The following is a 21,806-nucleotide window of genomic DNA, read 5'->3' as shown; positions in this document are numbered from 1 at the left end:
TACAGTTTAATCATTCATTTGTAAAATTTATTGTTTCGCAAATTTGCATCTCCCTCTTTTATAGTCTCCTAAGTTTCATGGAAACGAACAAAAACGCGTCAAACTCCAGAATCCAGCCAATACGGCCATTATCAAAGCGGAAAAGTTGTCAAGGTAAACACTGGAAGCTGTCGAAGGAGTGGTGGCAACTGTCGAAGGAGTCGTGGCAACTGTTGGTTGTGTGGTCGCTGCAGATTGTTGGCTCTTGAGCCAATTGACGATGGTATCGTAATGTTGTTGAACCCACAGGACGTTGGCCTCAGCCACTTCCATTCCTTGGCTAACTGATTTGGAAGAACCCAATTCAGCCGGGTGATCGCTCCGCAACTTCTTCAACTATGCGATGGGGACGATAACAAACATGATAACGTGATTGATATAAATATCTTGATAAACAAATAATAGCACCAACTAAATTTTGATTCAAATGAAAAGGATATACCTGATTCAGCTTCGCTTGAGTGTTGACTCGATTGCAAAGAGAACGGAACAGTCTCGCCATGGTCCCTCCGCCGAAGCCTTGAAAGCCGCCGAAACTGTGGACAATAATTGTTACGTAACAGCGTCGCACTTTCGTAAATGTCGATGTGCTTACTAAGCGGAGGTTTCATCCCAACGATTGATCAAGAAATCCATCGCCACTTGATGTCCCACTGGATTGGCAGCAATGTTGCTGAAAAGGGTACTGGCATCTTGAAGTCTTATATCCGAGTTGTTGGTAATCATCATAACAAGCATTCTGTGTCATCCAACGCATCCAGTGGAAGGAAAGTTTTAATTTGAATAAATTCAAGTGAAATAGTCATTGGAAAATTATTGTCGATTATTTACTCGTTGAGAATGGTTGACATTCACGGTGCAAGTGATGGCTCAGAGCAGTTCAGTTTTCTCGTTGGGCAAAGTCGAATTCACGTATTTATCGAAGCCAAATTTCCATTCGGGTCGACTTCCGTCAGCGATGGCCGTGCAAGAAATCAATCGGCGTAAATTCGGCGACAGTCTGCGGTAAAAATTCAATACATGAATTGTCCGCCAAATTTAGCTTTTTAGAAATGAATATACTCATTGGCGTCGTTGGCCATCCAGGCATAGTAATCTCTATCGGCGTTCTGGACACAGTCGGAAATGTTTAATTTGCTGCAAGCCCAATAGAGAGCTTGAGAACGCGTGAAAACTGTCAAGTGAACGTCGCTGGCACTCTCGGTATATTTCACGTGATTGTATAGAGGAATCACCAAACCGGTCATGTAATCCTGGATAAATGGAAATTGGTAAAAGATTAATCAGCTGTAAAGGCAGGTATTTTTAAATTCCAAATAATTATGAAGCATACCTTCCAGTCTCTTTCATCGCGTAAACCATAAAACATGACGTCAATATAATTGAGAGCCACAGAAGCAGCTGTCCAAGGTGCGTAGTCGTGTTCGTTGGTGAGATAGCGGGTCAGTTCCATGGCGGATACGTAGGACGTCAGATTCGCCCGGGCCATGTTCAAATAATCGTCCAAAATTTGAGCTCGATTCTTTTTCGAAATGACAGTGTGGCTCTTCATAAGTTGCTCTCGGATCATATTTAAGTTTCGTTCATCGTAAATCACCCGGTAGTAGCCTGTGAATTCAATGAGATATTTTCACCAATTACATTTGATTTATAGACGGGTATTAAAAGTACCTTCTTGACCAACGTTAAAGATAATCCAATTTGATGATGAGCCAGGGAGTCTTGAAATCTGAATTGAGTCATTACGAATTACGAGGAACAGATGTCTGTCATGGGACATAACACATTTGCAAGGAGTATTGTTGAACTATGCAGTATCTCAAATCATGTGAAAAACTTTACTGGGATACTCAGTTGTCAAGATTTCCTATTTGTTAAAAAAAAAAAAAACTTATGCTACTTAATATGGTTTCAATTAGAGCTAACCCAAATATTTTGTGGCAACATTCCCTGATACAGTGATAGGCCTACTTATTGTTTAAACAAAATGTTACATGCAACTAGATGACCCATTTAAGATTTAAACCCGATCTATTTTGTGTACAACAAATAATTTCACTTTACACAACCCTAAACTAGATACATAGAATTGAAACAAAGAGCTGTTGACTTGATGAAAACCCGAATTATTAAAACTAAACAACAACAGAAGCAATGCTTTGTTTCTGACAACTTCTTTAGTTTTGCTTTCATCTCAACACTTAATTTTCAAATAAACTGCATAAGATAGTCACCTTGGTGGTCTGTGTACATGTTATGGACATTCACATCTCACTAATGAGAATTCCACGCCGCCTGCATAATTGGATACAAGTCCTAGATTGGAAGCTTGAAGTGAAGTTCCATATTTTCAAAGGTGTCTGCAATCAAACATTACAAACATCATTATCAAAATTTGATTTAGTTTAATAAATTAATTTTACCATTCAGAACATTTCACATGTAAAATGTTACTCATCTTCTGGACGTGGGGAACAGCATGGTTTTCAAATCCTTAAGCTTCAAGATCCGTCTACAATAAAAAAAAAAGGGCACTAAACACTCTCGAGGTTACTCTGCGTCAAAACCAAAATTAATCACGCTCACCATCGCCATCCCATCATAGGTAGAAATACATCATCCAAGCAATGCAGCTAACATCAAAACCCCCCAACAAACGACAGTAGCGTCCCTTTCTCTCTGAACCCACGCTTCAACTAACACTCAAAGTCTCAAACAGAAACAGAATCAAGATTCCAAGGCCAAGAACAAGGTAGGGGCTAAAGAGCTAGTCTACGCGCCAACAATTGAAGGCAAATCTTGCCGCCAGATGTCCTCTTCAGTGCCCCACCCATAAACAGAAAATTTAAAAATGTCTACGACCAATTTCATCAGGGCTTTCGTTCACTAGACCAATTTGATGGATGCCGATCCCTTGCTTCGCGCGCGAGTTTCCCGATAGGGTGTTTTTTTCACGGGGTTTAGGTTTTTTGGGGGGAATTTGTCAATATTTCCACCAATCATCAATTTCTCATTTTTCCACCAATCAACAATTTCTCATGAATCATTTTAATGGCATTAAAATAGATCATGAATGTGGAGAGAACCCTTATGATGCAGTGTCATTTGCTGTGAAATCGGCCCTTTATGCAACATAAATTCCATCTATTAAAATATCAACCATGGATGGATATCAACATGAACTGGAGGTATTCAGTAACACTCATACTCAGGCTCATCGTTGTCGAAAAGCACTTGGAGGAGGAATGCGGCAGGCGGGTATTTTGGCCGCAGCCGGAATTTTGTCACTTTCAAAGGGACCTACCAGGGTAGCTCAAGATCATATTTTCACCAAACAATTGGTCAATTGGCTGTTACTGCGCAAGAGGTTGGAAAAAGCGTTGTGGAAGTTGATCGATATACCGTAGAGACGAATATGGTTATGCTAAAAGTCGAGCCCATATCAGGTGCTACCCCTAATTCAATTGTGAAAAGATTTGCTGAATCTACTGAAAAGGAAGTTCACGGGATCGGTCAAGATATTCGTTGGCTTGCTTACCCGATGACTGAAACGAACATCATAATTGTTGTTCACTGCAGTAACCCACCTGAAGACATCAATCTCGCTCAAGACAAATAAGGGTATGTTTTTGATGAAATCAATCAAAGTAACGCTGTATAAGTAAACTGGAAGCTTCATAAGTGCTTTATTCCATGTAACGATCATTACAAACGTAGTATTGTTGTAGATTGGGGAATTAGTGGAAGAGCTGTTCTTTTGTTTGTATCAGCCGTTACTCGTCTTCTATTCATGTGTAAAAAATGAATACATTGTTATTTACCATTTCGTAGTTGTCGTTATGAAATCATGCGTTTTATAGCGCTTTTTTTAAAACTACCTTAAGTCATGTCGCATATCTAATTAGGTTTTTTTCCCCCAAGAAGCCAAGCACTTCCACTAGTGGTTAGATATTATACATAAATACAAAGCTCGAGCTTCGAATTCAAGCAAAACGTAACACGGCGTACAAATGTAGGGAAATTTGATTAACTGCTTGGACGTGTTTATTTAATCTTTGCTAGTAAAAAAAAAGAGAGGCCAACACCCAAGCAATAAAAGTAAGCCAGCAGTTACACACGCACGTTACGATATTGATTGGTTTCAAACCTTCTCCTTCTCCGAAAAATGCTTCATCGTCGCTCTCAAACGTGTTATCGGGCACCTTGTAAAGGCGGATGACGGGCTTGTTAGGATCCTTCACCAACAAATATTTGCCATCCTCTTCCTTCATACACAAATCATTAATCCAACGGAGAATGCCCCAAGCATTGTCGATATTAAGGTTGATTTGCGATGCGAAATCTGACAGGTGGAACTGCTGTGTTCCAAGGATTACACGACGCGATGTATCTCGTAAGTGCATACGTGAAACATATCTGAAGCAAACAATATTAGTTACAATAATGTTCGAAGGACAACAGGAGCCTTCACATACCCGAATTTAATCCAATCAGAGTTGGCGAGCAGAGCTTGCACAGTCCATTTTGCTAGCTTGCATGCATTATTCTTCAGCTCGTTGGCCTGAACAGCACCTCGCTGAGTGTCCAGTTTCTGGCGCCATTCGACTTCACCAGACAACTTGAAGTACAAAATCATTTTAAAGACACAGTTTTATTACGAACAGTAAATATGCATACCCTTGAGTCCCATTCATTAAGAGCTTTGATGTTGATAAATTGTTTATCACCAGCCGATCCAACGGTGACAGCGTCATGTTCGCAACGTGCCACCAGGACACCACCTCCTGAAAACTTAGTATTAGACTATTTATTTCAAATTCAAAGTTTTAACCTACAAACCTTCATCAAAGTCAGTACACAAGGAATGTTCTCTGTGTTTAGTCTCTTGGTATCATAAGGATCATCTGAGAGCTCCAGTTCATGTTGATATCCGTCCATGGTTGCTTTTTTAATAGATGGAATTTGTGTTGCATAAAGGGCCGATTTCTCAGCCAATGACACTGCATCATAAGGGTTCCCTCCACATTGATTCATGATCTTTTTTAATACCATTAAAATGTTTCATGAGAAATTGTTGATTGGTGGAAATATCACATCAGCTATATCAATATGTCAACATACATGACCCAACATTGCTGTCGTGTCAATAAAGAAAGTTGATGTTGGGAATTTATTGCATCCCAACAGTGATCGACATTATTGCTACTGTTAATTCTGTGTAATTTGTAGGGACCTCAACAGAGGGCCCCGATTTTACCCTCTCTTCCCATTCAATCTATTGTTCCCTACCCTACTCAACCCTAAACCAACTATTGAAATACCAAAATGCTGTATTATACGGCAGTGTGAAATATAAGGACGAACTAGCAACAACAAAGGTGTCATCTCTTATCTCAATCTTGGAAGTTGAACGGTCGACACCGCCAACAAGAGTTCCATTTCCAACATGGTCCTTCGAACCGGAGTTTTCTCCAACCAGTGTTAAGTTAGTTTCGCTCTATCACACTCAAATCTTTCTCTCGTTATCTCCTTTTGCTTAATCATTGCCGCCATTTATCAAAGAAAATTGTGTTTAATTATGGCAGGTCAGTCATTTATTAGAATCTTTTTCTCTCTCTCTGAGTTTAACTTGTTCTCAGGGGTCTAGTAAGCAAATAGATCCCTCTAAACAGTAAATTATTTTTCTTCTCTCTCTTGAATTAAAGCTAAAATATTTCCTCAAAGTTTCTTAAAATTAAAATAGGATTCCTAAATCATTTTTGAAGGGGGATTTCTTTTTTTGTCACGTAAATTATCATCGCCTAAGTTGATTATTCTCTCTTCCCTTTCAACAAATTTTTTTTTTTTTGGGGGGATATTGCTTTCCAATATCTAAGATTGGGCAAACTTGGGAACTTCCCTACCTCTTTAACGTGTTCACCTCGTGTGAGCCTTAGGTTAAATTCCCTCTCTATCTCTTGATACGCCTCCCGGCATTGTAAAAACGAATCTCAGCTGATTGGGTTCACTGCCCGTTCTTTAAAAATGGGATAACGCGGGAATCTCTTTCCTTTCAAGAATTTTTTTTTGGGGGGGCTTGCTTCCCTACCTCTTAGATTGGGAAAACGCGGGAACTTCTCTAACCCTTCAATGAGTTCGCCTCGTGTGAGCCCCAGGGTGAAAAGACTTAAATAAATTATCGCTCTCTTTGCTATGGCCTTAGACCATTTCCCGAAAACAAATCTCTCTCATTTTTTGAATTAATTTGCATTGTTTGTTATTCAATCATTTGGGTAAATCTCTCTCTGTCTCAGAAGGCACAACGATCTCTCTAAATACGACAGAAAAATATTCTCTTTTTTGGGGGGCTAGGCCGGTTTCCCCTTTAAACTGGAAAAAACGCGGGAAAATTCTCTACCCTTTCAACGCGTTCGCCTCGTGTGCGCCTTAGGGTGATTAAAACTTGAATTTTTTTTCTCTCTCTCTATTTACAAAGGCCTTCCGCCATTTCGAAACAAATCTCGCGCTCTTACGCTCTTGCATTTTTTGTTTGCTTAAAGGGAAATCTTTCTCTTTTTCTGAGAAGGCACAAAGCGCCCTCTGAGCACAAAATTGGGAATTAGAAACCGCCGTCTTGCGGCAAAAACTCTTTAAATTCTCTTTCCTAAAAATTGTTATTATGCCGTTTGTGGGATTGTAAGGAGCTAGAAAATTACCCTAGCTCCAAAATCATTCAGTTTTTGCAGATATCTTCACATAAAGGAATTCAAAGAAAGTGGAAAAGACAGCAGAATTTAATTCGGCACCACGAATCTCCGAAGACCGAGCAGAACAACAAACAAAAAGGCTAATCAACTTAATCAAAACATTAATTTAAACTAATTATCTTCTTTTCGTACTCTCAGCAGCTCCTTAGGAGCCACCTCCAACTCACAATGGCTCCAAATTACGCAAGAACTTTAATTAAAAAGCATATCACCCGTATCATTAACCTCGTCGAAACGTACAAATCAACAGAAATGACGTTGGAAGCGTTTATCGAAGTCGAAAAATTAGAAAAAAAGCTAGATGGATTCTACAAAACTTATGAGATATTCTCAAAAAGGGTCCAGGCTGAAATGTACAAAGAAGGCGAAGACCAAGAAGAGATCAATGCAGACATCGACACCATGTACCAAACAATGGACGATGTTATTGTCGCCAAAATTCACATCTTAAAGAAAAAACGAAGAGAATGGTTAGACAAACTCGAAAAGGAAGCAGATGACGAAGAATGGGAGAAGGACAGAGAAAGAATGCTCCAAATTCTCCAACATCAGGCAGCAACCCAGGCAGCAAACCAGGCAGCAACCCAAGCACAACTCAATCGGGACATAATCAGTCAGGTGATCGCAGCCATCTCAACAGCCTTTTCAGTGCCCGTCGCTCCAGGAGATGTCAACTTATCACCAACAGCTTCTCAGGAGCCAGCTTCTCAAACAAATCCAGTAATAGAGTCAATTCTCAAAACCCTCTCAACATCTCAATTTGCAGCAGTATTAGTGCCAAACCCAACTCCACTAGAAGTGTCGTCGCTTACGACAACAAGCTGTAGTTTTCAAAACACCCCTTCATACCAGTCAAAAGAAAATATCCAGACGGAAGAAAAAGAGACTGGAACGGCCAGTCTCCCTCACCCACCGAAAAAAGGAGACTCACTCTCGGATTCTCCGGATGGGCCAGACGGATATCCCGACAAAAAAAGGTTTGAAAGGAACGAAATAAAAGAAAATAATTCCTTTGTTTCAAAGTTAGAAAACTCAGCAAAACTGGATGGAGCAGAAAAAATCACATCATCGAACGCGAAAAGTTGCTACAGCGACCAAAACGTCAAATCAGCCCAGTCAAAAGAAGTCCCGATGGAAAAGGAGCCTGGAACAGCCAGTCTCCAACAACGACCAAAAAAAGGGCTATCAATCTCAGATATTCCGGTCAAATCCAGTGGAAACAAAGACGAAAAAAGGTTTGAAGACGAGCTGAAAGCAACTAACCTCAAATTTGCAAACTTAGATGGTGTAGATGCAGTGGAGTCCAAAAATCTCTTGAGCTCCTCTAGCAACGAAAAAACTGCTTGCACACTCATTATTCAAGAAGCTCCAGCTACTCCGGCAGAAGCTCCTCGTCCTCTCATTATTCTAGAAGCTCCAGCTACTCCGGCAGAAGCTCCTGGTACTCTCAATCTTCAAAAAGCTCCAGCCAATCCGGCAGAAGCTCCTCACTCTCTTAGTCATCAAGAAACTCCTACTTATCAAGCAGAAGTTCCTGACACATTCAATTGTCTAAAAACTAAAGATTCAATTATTAGGATTCCGCCAGCCGGCTCCAAAGAAAAGGATATTCCTACCTTTCTTTTTTTCCCCTCGGGAAGGCCAGCTGCATCGCTGGAAACACTTAACTCTTTTCCGAGTCAACTTAAACAAACCAACTTCTCTTCTTCTGGAAATTTATCATCGTCGCCAGAAATCCAGGAAGCTTCGAAAGAAAATCCTCAAGAAGCCGCTGCATTTGTCAATTCAACAAACGTAGAAAGCAACCAAGAAATCATTCCGAAGTTCAGATCGCCGTGCAGTCAAGCAGCAATTCTTCCGGAATTGGCCAATCAACAAAACTCAATGAAACGGAAGCGCTTGGAGCCAGTAAAACCAGCTCCTAAACGCATCTCAAGGTTACCAAGTATAGAAGAACATCTCATCAACCAGTTGCTGTTCTCTTATTCGTTAACCCAGGTACCAAACAAAATCGTTTCACATCTTCTAAAAAATATTCTTGTGTTAAAGGACATTGAAGAAGATTCCAACACACACCAATCGGTATGGGATCCTGGTGGCAAACTTCCAAAGAGTCAGCCAACTCTCAATCGGAATCAAATGGAATGGACAATTAACTGAATCCGTAGCCAGTCAACGAAACAGCTCCTCGTAATCCAGGCCATCCGGCCATCCTTCTTCAACCGCATTCTCAGATCTCTAATCCAACGGATATCAAGTCGATCAGGATGTCGAGCCAATTGAACGGGCTCTACTGGGGAGTGTGTTGGGAATTTATTGCATCCCAACAGTGATCGACATTATTGCTACTGTTAATTCTGTGTAATTTGTAGGGACCTCAACAGAGGGCCCCGATTTTACCCTCTCTTCCCATTCAATCTATTGTTCCCTACCCTACTCAACCCTAAACCAACTATTGAAATACCAAAATGCTGTATTATACGGCAGTGTGAAATATAAGGACGAACTAGCAACAACAAAGGTGTCATCTCTTATCTCAATCTTGGAAGTTGAACGGTCGACACCGCCAACAAGAGTTCCATTTCCAACAGTTGACATAAATTAATTAAGTATCACCTGAAGCATAGGATCTTTGTAGGAATTTGCAAATTTCATTTTCCAGATGTTGATGAGTTTGCAAGTCTCAGCCTTGCCGATCCACTGGCATTGGAAACTAATGTAGTTTCAAGAATTATAGGGTGATAATCCAGCATTGTTCTACCATCACATCGTAAATCATCCATTGATATATCCAAAGTTGAATTTCGTTAAGTAAGGACAATTTTATTTCAATAAGAGACCAACAGAATTTAATTATTTATACCTGGACTCCATGATGAATGAATGCTTTACGGTATATAAAAAACCGTACGGCTATTGTACCAGCTTTACGTAGTAGGGAAAATAATTTACAATCAAAGGATTATACTACCTACATTATTTAAAATTTGACTACATTTTGCTTTAAACTTGCCTTGATTCAGTTGATTTGATTGATTAGCAGCCAGCCTTGTTTTGTTTTTGTTTTGTTTTTGAATCCAATCCAAGGCCGCGTTGAAGTTCGACGGCCTTGAATTATGGATTGGCGTCAGAACCACCTGTCGGGAGAAAAACTAACTAAAAATAAGCGATTATTTTTTACATTTAAATCACAACGACCCCATTATCTCAATCAAAGCGGGATCACGACGTTGCAATGTAAAAGCATCCCCTCTACAAGACGGTCGAAATTTGAATACCGTGACGAAAACCCCCGCAAATCGCATAAAAGAACAATGGAACCCCCCAAACGAAAATCGTTTCCCTATCTCTCCGAGAGGAACAGCGCCACCTCCCAGAGAGAAATCGAGTGAAAAACCCCGAAAACAGCTATCGAGCCGTAGAAGAAAGAGACGTCGTCCCACAGTCGGAGTAGGAGGTGGGTAGAGTGGGGTCGGGTGGGGTGGGGTGGTGGGTGGGAGGAGACAGGGTCGTTTGCCGATAAATCCCTATCGGGAAATGGACGGGTCGCCCAGACTTCTCAACACTTCAAGCTGAATTTACTCCAGATGTTTACCTCCAGAGATCCCAAAGTCCCTAAAAGTCTGCCCTTAAGTCGAGAAAGATGAGGTGTCCTTACTGGTAGCAGCTTTTTCGTTCCTCTCGTGAAAAATGCTTGGTAGTAACCTGAAGTTCCTAAATCCAAACTATCTTCAGTCCTGTGACCATCCATGCCCATGTTGCCAGCTTTGGTCGCCATTTCTTCTCAGCGGGAAATGCACAGAAGGTTCGAACTCACAAACCGAATTCGCTCAACAATTAGGGGCCGTTTCTGCGGGAAAATGAGACATTCAGCCAGAAACAGAGGATTAAATGGGTAGATCCCAGCAGACGAGTTTTTCTTGGGGCCGTGATGAAAATCTTGAACAACATCTGGATAGATGCTTCACTTCGTGATACGGTCGAACTCAATTGACCGTAATTACGAATTATCACCCATCACCTTTCTGTTTCTATATCTGTTGAAGAAAATAAAATGCTCATTAGCTATGGTTGGAGAGAAATAAAAATGTTCCCTTTTACCTGGTGCTTTAGTCCATTGATATAATGTAAGTGATAAAAGGTTTGATAAGAGGTAGTAGGAGAAGATATTTCGGCAACAGTAGGAGGCAATTTCAGGCCAAGTGTAGACTACACCAACATTCCAAAACAAAATCATTAGAATCAGGAAGCCTAAGTAGATTTAAAAGAAAGAAATATTATAGGCAGCTTCATAATCTATGAAACTAACTAACAACACATTGACTTGCTTACAAGAACTAGATTTCCAGTGGGGTATATCATTATGGGATACATCATTTACTTGTTCATTTAACTTTCAATGTAATTCACTCTTTTGAACATGAATTTTGATGAAAGATGTCATAAAATCAAAAACAATGTTTAAGGAATAGTTGGAATTTACAAGCAAAGTTAAAAATTGTGCCCACACGACCCCTCCAACCGGAGCTGCCTCCAACCAACCGACTAACATCTTCTCTAGTCATACAGATGAATAAAATAACATAAAATGTTAGGGCTTTAAATGTAGTAAAAAGAGAGATACTTGTAATTATGAAGATATTCACAATAAGGAAGACGTACCGAATGATCAACCACCAGTCCGATTAAACCATGAAGCATTGTAGCCACGCTAAGAAGGAAGCAGACGACAGAATAAATTGGATTCCATAAAGCAGTACCAAATTTCTCTACCAGGTGCCTCTGATAAAGAAAACAAATTATGCGGGGTTTTTCAAAATGGTTTTACTAGTTTTATCATTTCACATGCACATGAGAGATTCGCAAGAAACAGTGCGGCATTTTTATCGTGATGAATAACACAGTTAAAACAAATTATGACTCACGTTGCAGGACCTTCGGGTAAGTTACGATGTCAGAGTTAAGAGAAAGCCTCTAAGCTTCGCAATACGACCTTTTAATATCCAATTGTTGCAAGTTGCGAAAATATTTGGAAAAATGGAACAATGGGTGACTCCGATCGGAGTTGAACCCGGGTCTCCGGCGTGCCATGCAGAGACTATACCACTAGACTATGGAGAAACATAGAAGGGAAAAGATAAATTGTTAGATATATAGCCAATACTTTTTGAGGATATGATCTATTTCCGGAAATAGTTAGATCAGGATATGCGACCATGATTTAGTGGTTATAGCATCCAGTGTTGTACGCAAATGTCCCGGGTTCGATTCCCACTTCCTCCACATTGTCCTCCTGCCCCTCACATTGTCTCTCATTGATCTTCCCCATATCGCTTTGTATAAAATTAATATGTATGCATGTAAACTAACCCTCACTAACCCCTACTACTAACCATTAATATGCGCTGCAGCATATTGAAAAAAAAACAAAACACTTGAGATAAATTCGTTGGGGCAAGTCAGATCGATTATCATCGTAAGACGTGGGACACTCTTGTACGCCGTAGTACTCGAGGGTTGGCTACTGCTGTAATAGACCGGTATGAGATATGACGAACCCTGAACGAAAAATCCTTTAATTCTAATTTGTTTTTAACCTTGTAGTAAAAATTGAAATGGTTTCTGATGCACCAAAATACATTCATGCTCGGCCAAAAATTGTTTGCTTGGTGACTTCTTTAGACAGTAGACAATCTGCACGCTAAATAAATATTGTTAAACCCCTTAAGCTACATTTAGCTTTTAACAAAAAGTATTGGTGAACTAGCTAGCTATATACAGTAAACGTAAATTTATGTACAGGATACTGCAACGACTGCAGCTCTTTTTCCCATATTTTCTGATGAGGCACCCCAGACTGTGACAGATTACTTAACATTTCGTCTGCTTGCTTTGACACATTCGCGTCATCTAGAAAAATAAACATATTTTGGTAAGAAAATCTGGTTTTTAATTTTGAGTAAAGGTGGCCAGCTGTCACAAAAAAAAACATGGACCTACTCCATTTATTTGGCCATGACCTCCATGTTGGCAGTGTGTCAGTGAATTGCCTGACAGAATAACCGGACAAGGAATAACAAGACAAATGAAATCCAAGCTTACCATAAGTTGAAGATTAATTGGATTGGAATTCCGAAATGGGCCATTTTGACATGGATATAGCCTAGCTTAAGCATTTCAATTGGGTAGGCTGAAACTTGACGTTTTAGCTCACTCCATCAGGTACTTTTTCTTCATTACTGGATTACTGCCTGGAAATGTTGTCAGTGATGCACTTTTAGAGTGTAGACTGATGGAGTTCCTGTTATTTCAGCAATGGTCCACTCCAGCTGGTTATCACTGAACATTTCACTTCACTTCACTTGTTCTTCACAACTAGTTTCTTCATAGCCACTGGCATCATACCGCACTTTCAAGGCTTACACTTTTTACGATTCTTTTACCGACGTGATCTGGGAGACTAGGCAATTACCACATGTTTGACTTTACTGTTTTGTTCCAACCACCTGTTGGGACTTGACTTTGGAGACGCGAGACCACATCTTCATACAGGCTCACACGATCGATGAAGCAGAAAACTTGGCACGAACACACATCCGTGACTGCAAACGTTGTGTCTTGAATAAGTCAATGAACCGTGATTGCAGCTATGTAACTTGAATATGTAACATTAAATTAAAATATGAAGCCAGTCACAAAGCAAGAACTACAATAGGAAACTAGGATACCACATATTAAATACAAGTTGTATAAACTTGGATTTTAACACGAGACTCACACATAGCAGTCGAAGGCTATCCTACTTAGGTATTGTTATGACTTAATACGATAAAAAAACTTAGAAAATCAGCTTGACTCTAATTTAAGGCTATGATTTGCCTCCGGAAATAATTGAACCTGAATGTGCGACCATGGATATGGCGCCTAGTGTTGATACGACTCCTACTCCCGGCCACCTTTCAAATCCCTCCCCATATCCGTACATCCCAATACTGTTTTGTACTGTTTCCCATGTCCGTCTGTACTCTATGTCTGTATGATATTAACCACCATAAATGTAACTCACACATCTACTAACACTAATGCACTGCATCTAAAAGAAAACAACATAAGATTAACAGTTCGGGGGGAGCCAGATCGATTATCATTTTAAGACGTGGGACAATCGTGTCACCGTAGAACTAGAGGGTTGGCTGCTGCTGTAACAGACCGGTATGAGAGATGTCGAACCCTAAATGAACAACGTTTATAATTTCTTATTTCAAAAACATTAATTTTAAAATAGACACCCAGACTTTCTCCAGCGACAGTTGAACCATCGTTACTTGCGCCAATGATGTTGTTGGCTGGGCTTCGTTCGCAATATGCCAATTGTCTACGCTGAAGTCGAAGAACTCCAGTTGCTTCATCAAAGAAAAAAAGCCTTAAACAAACCAAATGTAACAAATAAATACATGACACATTCATATTAACTAATGGGGGAATTAATCTTTTACCTCATCACCAGAATGTGTTTAGTCCATTAGTTCCAAAAAAATAACCTAAAAAAAAATAGGCAAATTGTTGTATTTAAATGAATTATTTGATCTTTTAAATATAATGAAAGTTACAAGGTTGATGCCTCGGACTGGAGAGTGAAGAACTACTGGATGGCAGTAAAAATTCGATTCAGGTAGTGACAATAGTTAAGCTTTTGAGAGACATGAATGAAAACAAAGAAAATTCTAATTATAAGCGAATGAATAAACACGAGAAAAGAAGCACCTCAATTTCACCGTGTTTGGTCCAAGGTATCATGAAATTGTTGAAAGTGGTAACCAGCAGTGATAGATAGGCCACCAGAATGTAACGATCTCTGCACAGAGATTTCAGCATTCCAACAGAATCTGAACATTAGGGTTCATCCACCTAAAAGATAAGTTTTTCAAAAAGCTTAATATTTTTCAAGCAACTCTACTGCACCTCAAATGCCCCTGCAATAGCTTACACTGTTCAATCTTAGAAACAAAGTGGTGGAAGAGTTTAGACGAACTCCTCTCCGTCATCTAAATCGAAAACTGTCGTGTTGGTACTGGCCATTTCATTTTTCATACCAGCAGCACCAAGTTGCAAGGGTTCGCCCACACGAGGCCACAATAAATTCGAACACTTGATCAGTTTACAGGAACCGGAAACATTTGAAGAAAATGCGGATGGCCAGAAAAAGAAAATCGCGACACACTTGGTCCTCTACTAACAAAATAAAGTGACATGACGAATGGCGACAAACGAGACATGACAATTAATGGCGGCCGACAGGACCCGGACTCCCGGAGCCCAGACTGGAAAACCATGAAGTTCAATAGTTCAATCCCTAAACACACTCAAAATCAAATTTAATCCTCGTTAAGAGATCCTTAATTGGTATGCGAAAGGAATTTGTTTTACTTAGCTATTTTTAATAAGAAAAAAAATGTATTTACTTTTTTAAAAGTTTTCTTTTATTCATACAGTCCTTGCAATCTGTTACGTGCAGATGGCGTTGACGTTTCAAAACAAAATTGACAGCTGTCAGTTGATGATTTCGATTCGATTTCAAATATATTCGGTATATAGACTCTAGTTGTGGTATAGGGTTTTTGATTTAATTATTGATTGAGGCGTGACTGGCTCTTTTGTGAGCTGGGCAACAGCAGCCAGGACACAGGACATTTGATTGGTAGAGCGGATCTGACACAATCAAAATTTAATGAGTTGCCCGTCTCACATGAGAGGCATCAGCAACCAGTGGAAGCAAAAAGGAACGTCATGACAACGCGGGAGCATATCAAACCATTGCTACAACAAACCCTGGAATCATACAAAAGAGAGCAGCTAGCTATATAGATCCTTTGGTTTAACATAACTCTGATATAAATTGAAGTCGGCCGTCAAGTGTTCAGCTCAGTCAGACCCGGCAACTCGACGACCCACGACAATCTCTTCTTTATCCAACATATAGCAAATTATAGCCTTTGAAAAATGACTGGCGGCCAGCACTTTGTCGGTAAATACCAAATGATCAGCCAGGACAACCTGGACGACTATCTCAAAGCCATAGGTATAAATTATCATACTCCATTTAATTGATTTGATTATAATTCATTTATATTTTGGTGGGTATAAAAAAAAGGCGTCAACGTTCCAATGAGAAACATGGCAACTAGTGTCAAAGCTCACATCGAATGTACCATCACCGACGACGTGTGGAACTTGACGATTCATATGGGCGCCCGTGACGTCACCATCAAATTCAAATTGGGCGTCGAGCAGGACATGCACACTCCCGACGGTCGCCAAATCAAGGTATAAATACGTCCCACTTCCGCTGAATAAATTTAATTTTCATTTTAACTGAACGGATAAATAAGGCGACGTACAATTTGGAAGGAGATAAATTGATTGCTCACGAGATTTGGGGTGACAAAGAAGCCACCGTCGTTCACGAAGTCAACGGAGAAGATTGGACAGCGGTAAAATTCAAAATCCAGTCGACATTTATTCCTGACGATGATGGGCGATTATCTAATATTTTTGTAATTATTTAATTCTAGACAATGACTTGCGGTGACGTCTGCTGCGTCCGTCGCTTCAAGCGTGAATAATCATCCGCACCCACCGGCGTTTAATACTTGGAGAAAAAATTGTTGTTCTAGCGCCAATTTGGATCATTCACGCGGCAGCACACCTATATGCTTTGATTGTTTCTCTGTGTTTAATTTGATGTATTACTCATCTCTGTCTCTAGTCGTATAAAATACACGTATTGATTCACCCAATGATTTATTATTTAATTACTGGAGTATCGGCTCGTTATTGAGTCCGCCCTTTTGTGTGTCATCGCCCGGTGGCCGGCCGGCCGGCGCTCTCATCAATAGATAATGATGTAGTCGCAAGGAAGACGGGCCGTTGCCACCGGAAACTGCTGTCCCGTGTGTGTTCTGTTGTTGTTTGTTGTTGCAGAGTTGTATAGAATAGTATATACGTGAGGTTATCTTGTTGTTGCTAAACAACACAGCAGAGGTGCCTGAGCAGCACTGGCGTCGTCTATTTCATCGGTGCTGGATGTGCGCTGATGGTCGGGGCTAATGCTGGATATATAAATCATAGACACGTAACAGGGGAATGGCCCAGTTGATAACGCCCAACTGCTCCATCGACACACTTGACTGGCGGTGTGCTGCGGTTACGTACAAGCCAATAATTATCGCCAGCACCACATAGGCCATCAATCTCAGTAGAATGGACGACAATAATCAACACGAGCAGCAAAAGCAAACGGATTTCATGGCTCAAGTCGTCGGCAAGTATCGACTAGTCGGACAAATCAATTACGAAGAATTCCTCAGAGCCATCGGTAAGTTGCATCATCTTTGAATTAATAAATAATAATTGAAAATTGCGTTTGATGGACAGGGTTGAGCATGGCCAAACGGGCCATCGCCATCAGTCAGGTGCCCCTGGTCGACTGTCGGATCGACGACGACGGCCAATGGAACGTCCAGGTGACGGGAATCAGCAAAGATTCCGATTTCAAGTTCCGGCTCGGCGTCGAAATGAAGCGGGTCACGATAGACGGACGTCACGTCAATGTCAGATGATATAATAACTCACTATATTATAGAAAAATAAGAATGATTGAACGTACATTTAATGATTGACAGGATTTGTTCACCGTGGAAGAGGAAGGCGGCAAAATGAAATTAATTCAAAAAGAAATTTGGGGCAATAACCGCAGCTGCGAGGCCGTCATGGTGCACGAATTTGACGGAGATGATTGGAACATGGTATATAAAATTATACTTAACAAATTCAAATTTCTATAATCGGTTCATAAGGTATAACGAGTGTATAATTTGTCATATTATTTCTGCTGGACAGACGATGACGTTTGGTGACGTCACCTGCGTCCGCCACTTCCGGCGTGAGTGAAACTGAAAATGGGTTGGGTGATGATCTCTTATATAATAGATGTTGTTGAATTCTAAATGTTTGATTGTTTTCTGGCGGCAATAATAATACACGAATTAATGTCGAGTCTATAATGGCGACTGTTGATGCATTTCCTAGAAAACTAAAGCGATTGAAATGTGCAGATGGAGCTTAATCAAATGAGAACCCATCAGCCCATTGGAGATATTTATGACTCAACTTCCTGACAGCAGATAGCCTCCAACATGTAGCCCCAATAGCCTTGTATATAGCTATAGCTCTATATCAGCTTTTACAGATATGGACACAATCGATGGCCATCTAGGAGGAATTCGACGAGTGCTGTTTTATATTTTCCCCTTCAAGTGTTTTCCAGTGTGGTTGCATTCCATGGGTTGCATTGAGTCATCATCTTTCCCACCCCCCCCTTTTGGTAGTCGGAGACGAACCGGAAACCAAATAAGCCATTTGTCTAATCTCTCTTTTGAAATTTTGATGGACACATTTATTCTAGACGGCCCCATATTGTAGCACAGTCGACTGATGGAAAGAATCAGCTGGACTCTGTCACTTGTTTCCCTTGCAATGGACATTGAATCGGTCCTATAAGTAACAATTGTTGTACTAATACTCATTTAATTTGGGTCGTCGATCAAAGAAGTTAAGGATTTCATCGGTAGATGGGAGTCGGGAAAAAGGATGAGTCACCTTCATTGGTTGGTGGCGTGAATGCCGGGGGGCATCGTGAAAATAGACTCGCGGCCAGCGCGCCACAATTGTTTACTGCAAATGATTCCGCGTCTAATAAAAAAGCGACGCCAAAAATTCTTTGGCGTCTAAGAAAATATAAAAGGGCCATCGCATTCACAAAACTATTAAAAGTCTAAAATTCACGCCGGGCTGTTTTTCTGTGCGTGTTTTTTATTTTCACGCGAAATGGCGCGGGATCGAAATTCACGTGAGACCTTGAAACTTTGACGACGACGACGACGATTGAGCAAATAATCGCTGGCCGTTGGGTTATGGCCATCACTCGATCCGTCCGACAGGATGAACGACGGCATTTTTTCTGCTGATTCCCGATGAGGTCCCGACGATTTTTGATCTTTTTCTTTCCAAATGGAAAGAAATTGGATCTAGGCACCGCCACTCTTATTGTGTTGCTGCTGCTGTTGCGGACAGCCGCGCCCATCATCATCGTCTCGGGTTGGCTCACCGTGACCGACTCTGCTGCTCGGCTCCGGGATTGAAAACGGAAACTTCTTTTTCGAGGAGTTTGAAATTGGACTCGCTAGTCCAGGCCACAAGCTTCAGCGCAGAATGAAATCAATCAATCCCATCATTCATTGAAATAAGTGAATTCCAACCAATTGGATTAATTATTGCTTTTATTATTGCGTCTTATAAATTGTTGTAATAAAAGGGCAGGGAGCATAGGTAAAAGATTGTTTGCACGCGTGCAAGTCTCAGTTAAAAGTCCAGTTAAACACAGAAAGTAACTCTTACCAATGTAACCTTATTGACATAAGATATTATCGGGATATTTGAAAATATCAAACGTTTATTTTTCTAAACTTATCGCCAAGATCAGCTGTTTTTAAAATGGACATGATCGAAATCAGAAGTCAGTTGGACCACAGCTTATAATAACTGCCAGCCACAGTTTAGAACGAGAGCGCAATGTCCGAGGATCACGGCCATATAACCACGCCCCAATAAAGATTGCGTGAAAAATAAACAAGGAGCGTGAGATCCAGCAGAGCAAAGAGAAATAATCCAGACGCGATTATATCGTGCCGTGTGCCAAATGCTACATATATCGCACGTCTTTCGTACATCGTCGCCTTTGACTTTTATATTTATCTTTTCAGGGTTTTTTTTAAATAAAAATAAAATGTTCGCCTTTGGCTGGGCATTCAGACGAATCATCAACGTTTAAAAAACACAAATCAAAACGATTTTTTTTTTGTATTGTTGGCTTGTTGCTATACGCGATAATGTCAAGTCCATTTTGGTCTAAATTCCTTTTTCTTAATTCTAAATGATTTTCTCTTGTCCAAATTTTAGTTTTGTCTTAAAAATTTTGTTTAGAAACTGGAAGCGGATATTTGGTATAACCTTGTAGAAATGACGTCATTGTCAAACATGATTCATTTGAATATAGATGGATTAAAGATAATTTTCTCAATATTCTCATCCCCTTTACAATATAAGCTCTAGAGTGGGGGGGGGGGAGAGAGCCGAAATGAAACAGAAACAGAAAATAAACAATTCCAAACTTTAAAAGATATATAGAAGAGCTAGGGGATTACAGCTGTCAATATAGTTATAGCTATAGTACTATATACAAGGATGGGAGTGGAGCCTGGGGGAGGAGCAGTCGATCCTTGGCTGACGGCTATAAGAGCTTCCAGAGACGTCAGTCAATTCCCGTTCAGTCTTGGTCGATTTTTGTGCTCAGCATCTTCACATTCGGTCCTCCCCAATCATTTCCCAATTTATCGTCATGTCTTTCGTTGGAAAGTGGAAACTCACTACCCAGGAGAACTTTGATGACTACATGAAGGCTATCGGTATGATTTATCAATTTGAATTTTATTATATCACGTCCAAAGTACAGCAGTAGCAATTGTGGCCAAAAGTCGTAAAACTTGTTTTACGAGATAATTGGCTTGTAAAAAACCAGTTATAATCTCGACCATCACACGGGCCGTTCATGAGAACAATTAACTAATAATATTATTATTATAGTGTCGTATATCTTTCCCGTGTGTTTTATTGTGCCGCTTGATGAGTTGGCCAATCTTTTTATTATACAGCAGCGGTCAAAGAACAGAAAGTTAATTCCTTTTGCATTGAGACTGGCGGGTTTTATTATTTGCCTAGTCACTGGGAATGGAAAAAATACTGAAAATAGTTGAGTCATCACGTCGGATGAACGTATTTACAATGGGGGGCAGAGAATAATATAACAACCGGCCATAAATGGCAGCAAAGTCGGATAATGTAAATATTAATCTCTGGCTTTTGTACAACGGAATAAAATTGTCAGGCGACAAAGTATTATTTAATTTACTTTTTTTGAGAGGCCCCTGGAAATATTGTTTAAATTATTACGTGTGTTGTACCCTATGAACTTTGATGTTACTCATTAATTTGTTTTCAATTTCTTTTTATTTTCATGACCTAATCATCAGGTGTTGGTATGGCCAACCGGTACGTTTCATTTAATTATTTTCATTAATTGATTAACTTGTTTAATGTATAATTTTAAAATTACTGCGATTGCCGAATAGAATGCTGGCCAAGGCCGCCACTCCGCAGGTGGAATACACTGTGGCTGGTGACAACTGGACGATCGTCACGACCGGATTGAAGGATACGACGGCCAAATTCAAGGTGGGCGTCGAGCAGGACGACGAGACGACCGACGGCCGCAAAGTCAAGACCGTCTACACTCTCGAAAGTCCAACCAAATTGGTCCAGAAGGAGAAATGGGACGGCAAAGAGGCCACCCTCATCCGTGAAGTCAACGGTGACGAGCTCAAAGTGGTAAGATTTTATTATTTATTACTTTACTTATTATTTTCTCAATTCCAATTGTCTCAATTTGTTTTATAGACCATCACTCTGGACGCTGTTGTTTGCACCCGCAACTACAAACGCGTTTAGACGTTCAAGTTGGAAATTTGAGTTTGAAAAAAGATTATCAGGATGCCGTTTGTGTATACAAAGATTTTAATACACTTGAAAAATACAGTGACGAAAACAAACAATTGCGCTTCTTTTTTTCCCTGTGTGTCTTTTGACTTTCTTCTCTTGCATGGATAAGGATATTATTCGTGAGCTGCCTGTCAGTTTTTATTATTTTCATCTTTTGAAAATAAAATGAAAACTGTTTGCTTAAATTCTTATCATCTTTTTCTACTGGTGGGGGGGAAAGAAACTTTCACCGTTTTTATTTGACAGTTAAGTCAACTTATACGTGCACAAACAACCGACCGGAGTTGTTTTAAAAAGTTCGTTATCGTTTCTGTTGGTAAGGTACCGGTCAATCTTTCCTTATCTTTA

The 21,806-nt window shown here is 40.2% G+C and overlaps 5 protein-coding genes and 2 long non-coding RNA genes across 9 annotated transcripts; 4 read left to right on the top strand and 3 right to left on the bottom strand.

The window, feature by feature from the left end:
* Positions 1-5: 5 nt before the first annotated feature.
* LOC124192921 lies at positions 6-2,734 on the bottom strand. Of its 3 annotated transcripts, none has more exons than XR_006873923.1 (10): positions 2,626-2,734; positions 2,463-2,551; positions 2,274-2,399; positions 1,711-1,906; positions 1,373-1,647; positions 1,102-1,292; positions 871-1,039; positions 635-778; positions 482-575; positions 6-375 (listed from the first exon to the last, which is right to left on the bottom strand). It is a non-coding gene; the product is annotated as an uncharacterized LOC124192921 (long non-coding RNA). The 3 variants fall into 3 exon arrangements; XR_006873925.1 differs by having other exon boundaries at positions 2,463-2,573; positions 2,626-2,728; XR_006873924.1 differs by having other exon boundaries at positions 2,463-2,729.
* A 466-nt stretch (positions 2,735-3,200) lies between these two features.
* Positions 3,201-3,658, top strand: LOC124192510 (uncharacterized protein R102.4-like). Its single transcript, XM_046585870.1, has 2 exons — positions 3,201-3,406; positions 3,514-3,658. The coding sequence occupies exons 1-2, from the start codon at positions 3,201-3,203 to the stop codon at positions 3,656-3,658; spliced, it is 351 nt and encodes a 116-aa protein (XP_046441826.1).
* Positions 3,659-4,065: 407 nt separating this feature from the next.
* Positions 4,066-10,563, bottom strand: LOC124192509 (eukaryotic translation initiation factor 3 subunit D-like). The gene is made up of 5 exons (XM_046585869.1): positions 10,491-10,563; positions 4,879-4,923; positions 4,717-4,823; positions 4,515-4,657; positions 4,066-4,455 (listed from the first exon to the last, which is right to left on the bottom strand). The coding sequence occupies exons 1-5, from the start codon at positions 10,561-10,563 to the stop codon at positions 4,098-4,100; spliced, it is 726 nt and encodes a 241-aa protein (XP_046441825.1). The 3' UTR covers positions 4,066-4,097.
* A 1,031-nt stretch (positions 10,564-11,594) lies between these two features.
* LOC124192922 lies at positions 11,595-15,077 on the bottom strand. The gene is made up of 7 exons (XR_006873926.1): positions 14,773-15,077; positions 14,550-14,693; positions 14,396-14,475; positions 14,282-14,326; positions 14,075-14,208; positions 12,888-14,016; positions 11,595-11,896 (listed from the first exon to the last, which is right to left on the bottom strand). It is a non-coding gene; the product is annotated as an uncharacterized LOC124192922 (long non-coding RNA).
* Positions 15,078-15,701: 624 nt separating this feature from the next.
* LOC124193284 (fatty acid-binding protein-like) lies at positions 15,702-16,582 on the top strand. Its single transcript, XM_046587044.1, has 4 exons — positions 15,702-15,864; positions 15,937-16,109; positions 16,175-16,276; positions 16,358-16,582. Exons 1-4 carry the CDS (start codon positions 15,786-15,788, stop codon positions 16,406-16,408), a joined length of 405 nt encoding a protein of 134 aa, XP_046443000.1. The 5' UTR covers positions 15,702-15,785; the 3' UTR covers positions 16,409-16,582.
* A 328-nt stretch (positions 16,583-16,910) lies between these two features.
* On the top strand, positions 16,911-17,845 carry LOC124193283 (14 kDa fatty acid-binding protein-like). The gene is made up of 4 exons (XM_046587043.1): positions 16,911-17,160; positions 17,220-17,395; positions 17,468-17,590; positions 17,685-17,845. The coding sequence occupies exons 1-4, from the start codon at positions 17,046-17,048 to the stop codon at positions 17,733-17,735; spliced, it is 465 nt and encodes a 154-aa protein (XP_046442999.1). The 5' UTR covers positions 16,911-17,045; the 3' UTR covers positions 17,736-17,845.
* A 2,211-nt stretch (positions 17,846-20,056) lies between these two features.
* On the top strand, positions 20,057-21,511 carry LOC124192211 (fatty acid-binding protein, heart-like). The gene is made up of 4 exons (XM_046585410.1): positions 20,057-20,308; positions 20,933-20,951; positions 21,032-21,287; positions 21,357-21,511. The coding sequence occupies exons 1-4, from the start codon at positions 20,242-20,244 to the stop codon at positions 21,405-21,407; spliced, it is 393 nt and encodes a 130-aa protein (XP_046441366.1). The 5' UTR covers positions 20,057-20,241; the 3' UTR covers positions 21,408-21,511.
* The last annotated feature ends 295 nt before the right edge of the window (positions 21,512-21,806 follow it).

This window comes from Daphnia pulex, chromosome 4 (assembly GCF_021134715.1).
Source record: "Daphnia pulex isolate KAP4 chromosome 4, ASM2113471v1".
NCBI lineage: Eukaryota > Metazoa > Arthropoda > Branchiopoda > Diplostraca > Daphniidae > Daphnia > Daphnia pulex.
The sequence above is the reverse complement of the archived record's forward strand: the minus strand, read 5'-3'. Positions and strand labels throughout refer to the sequence as shown.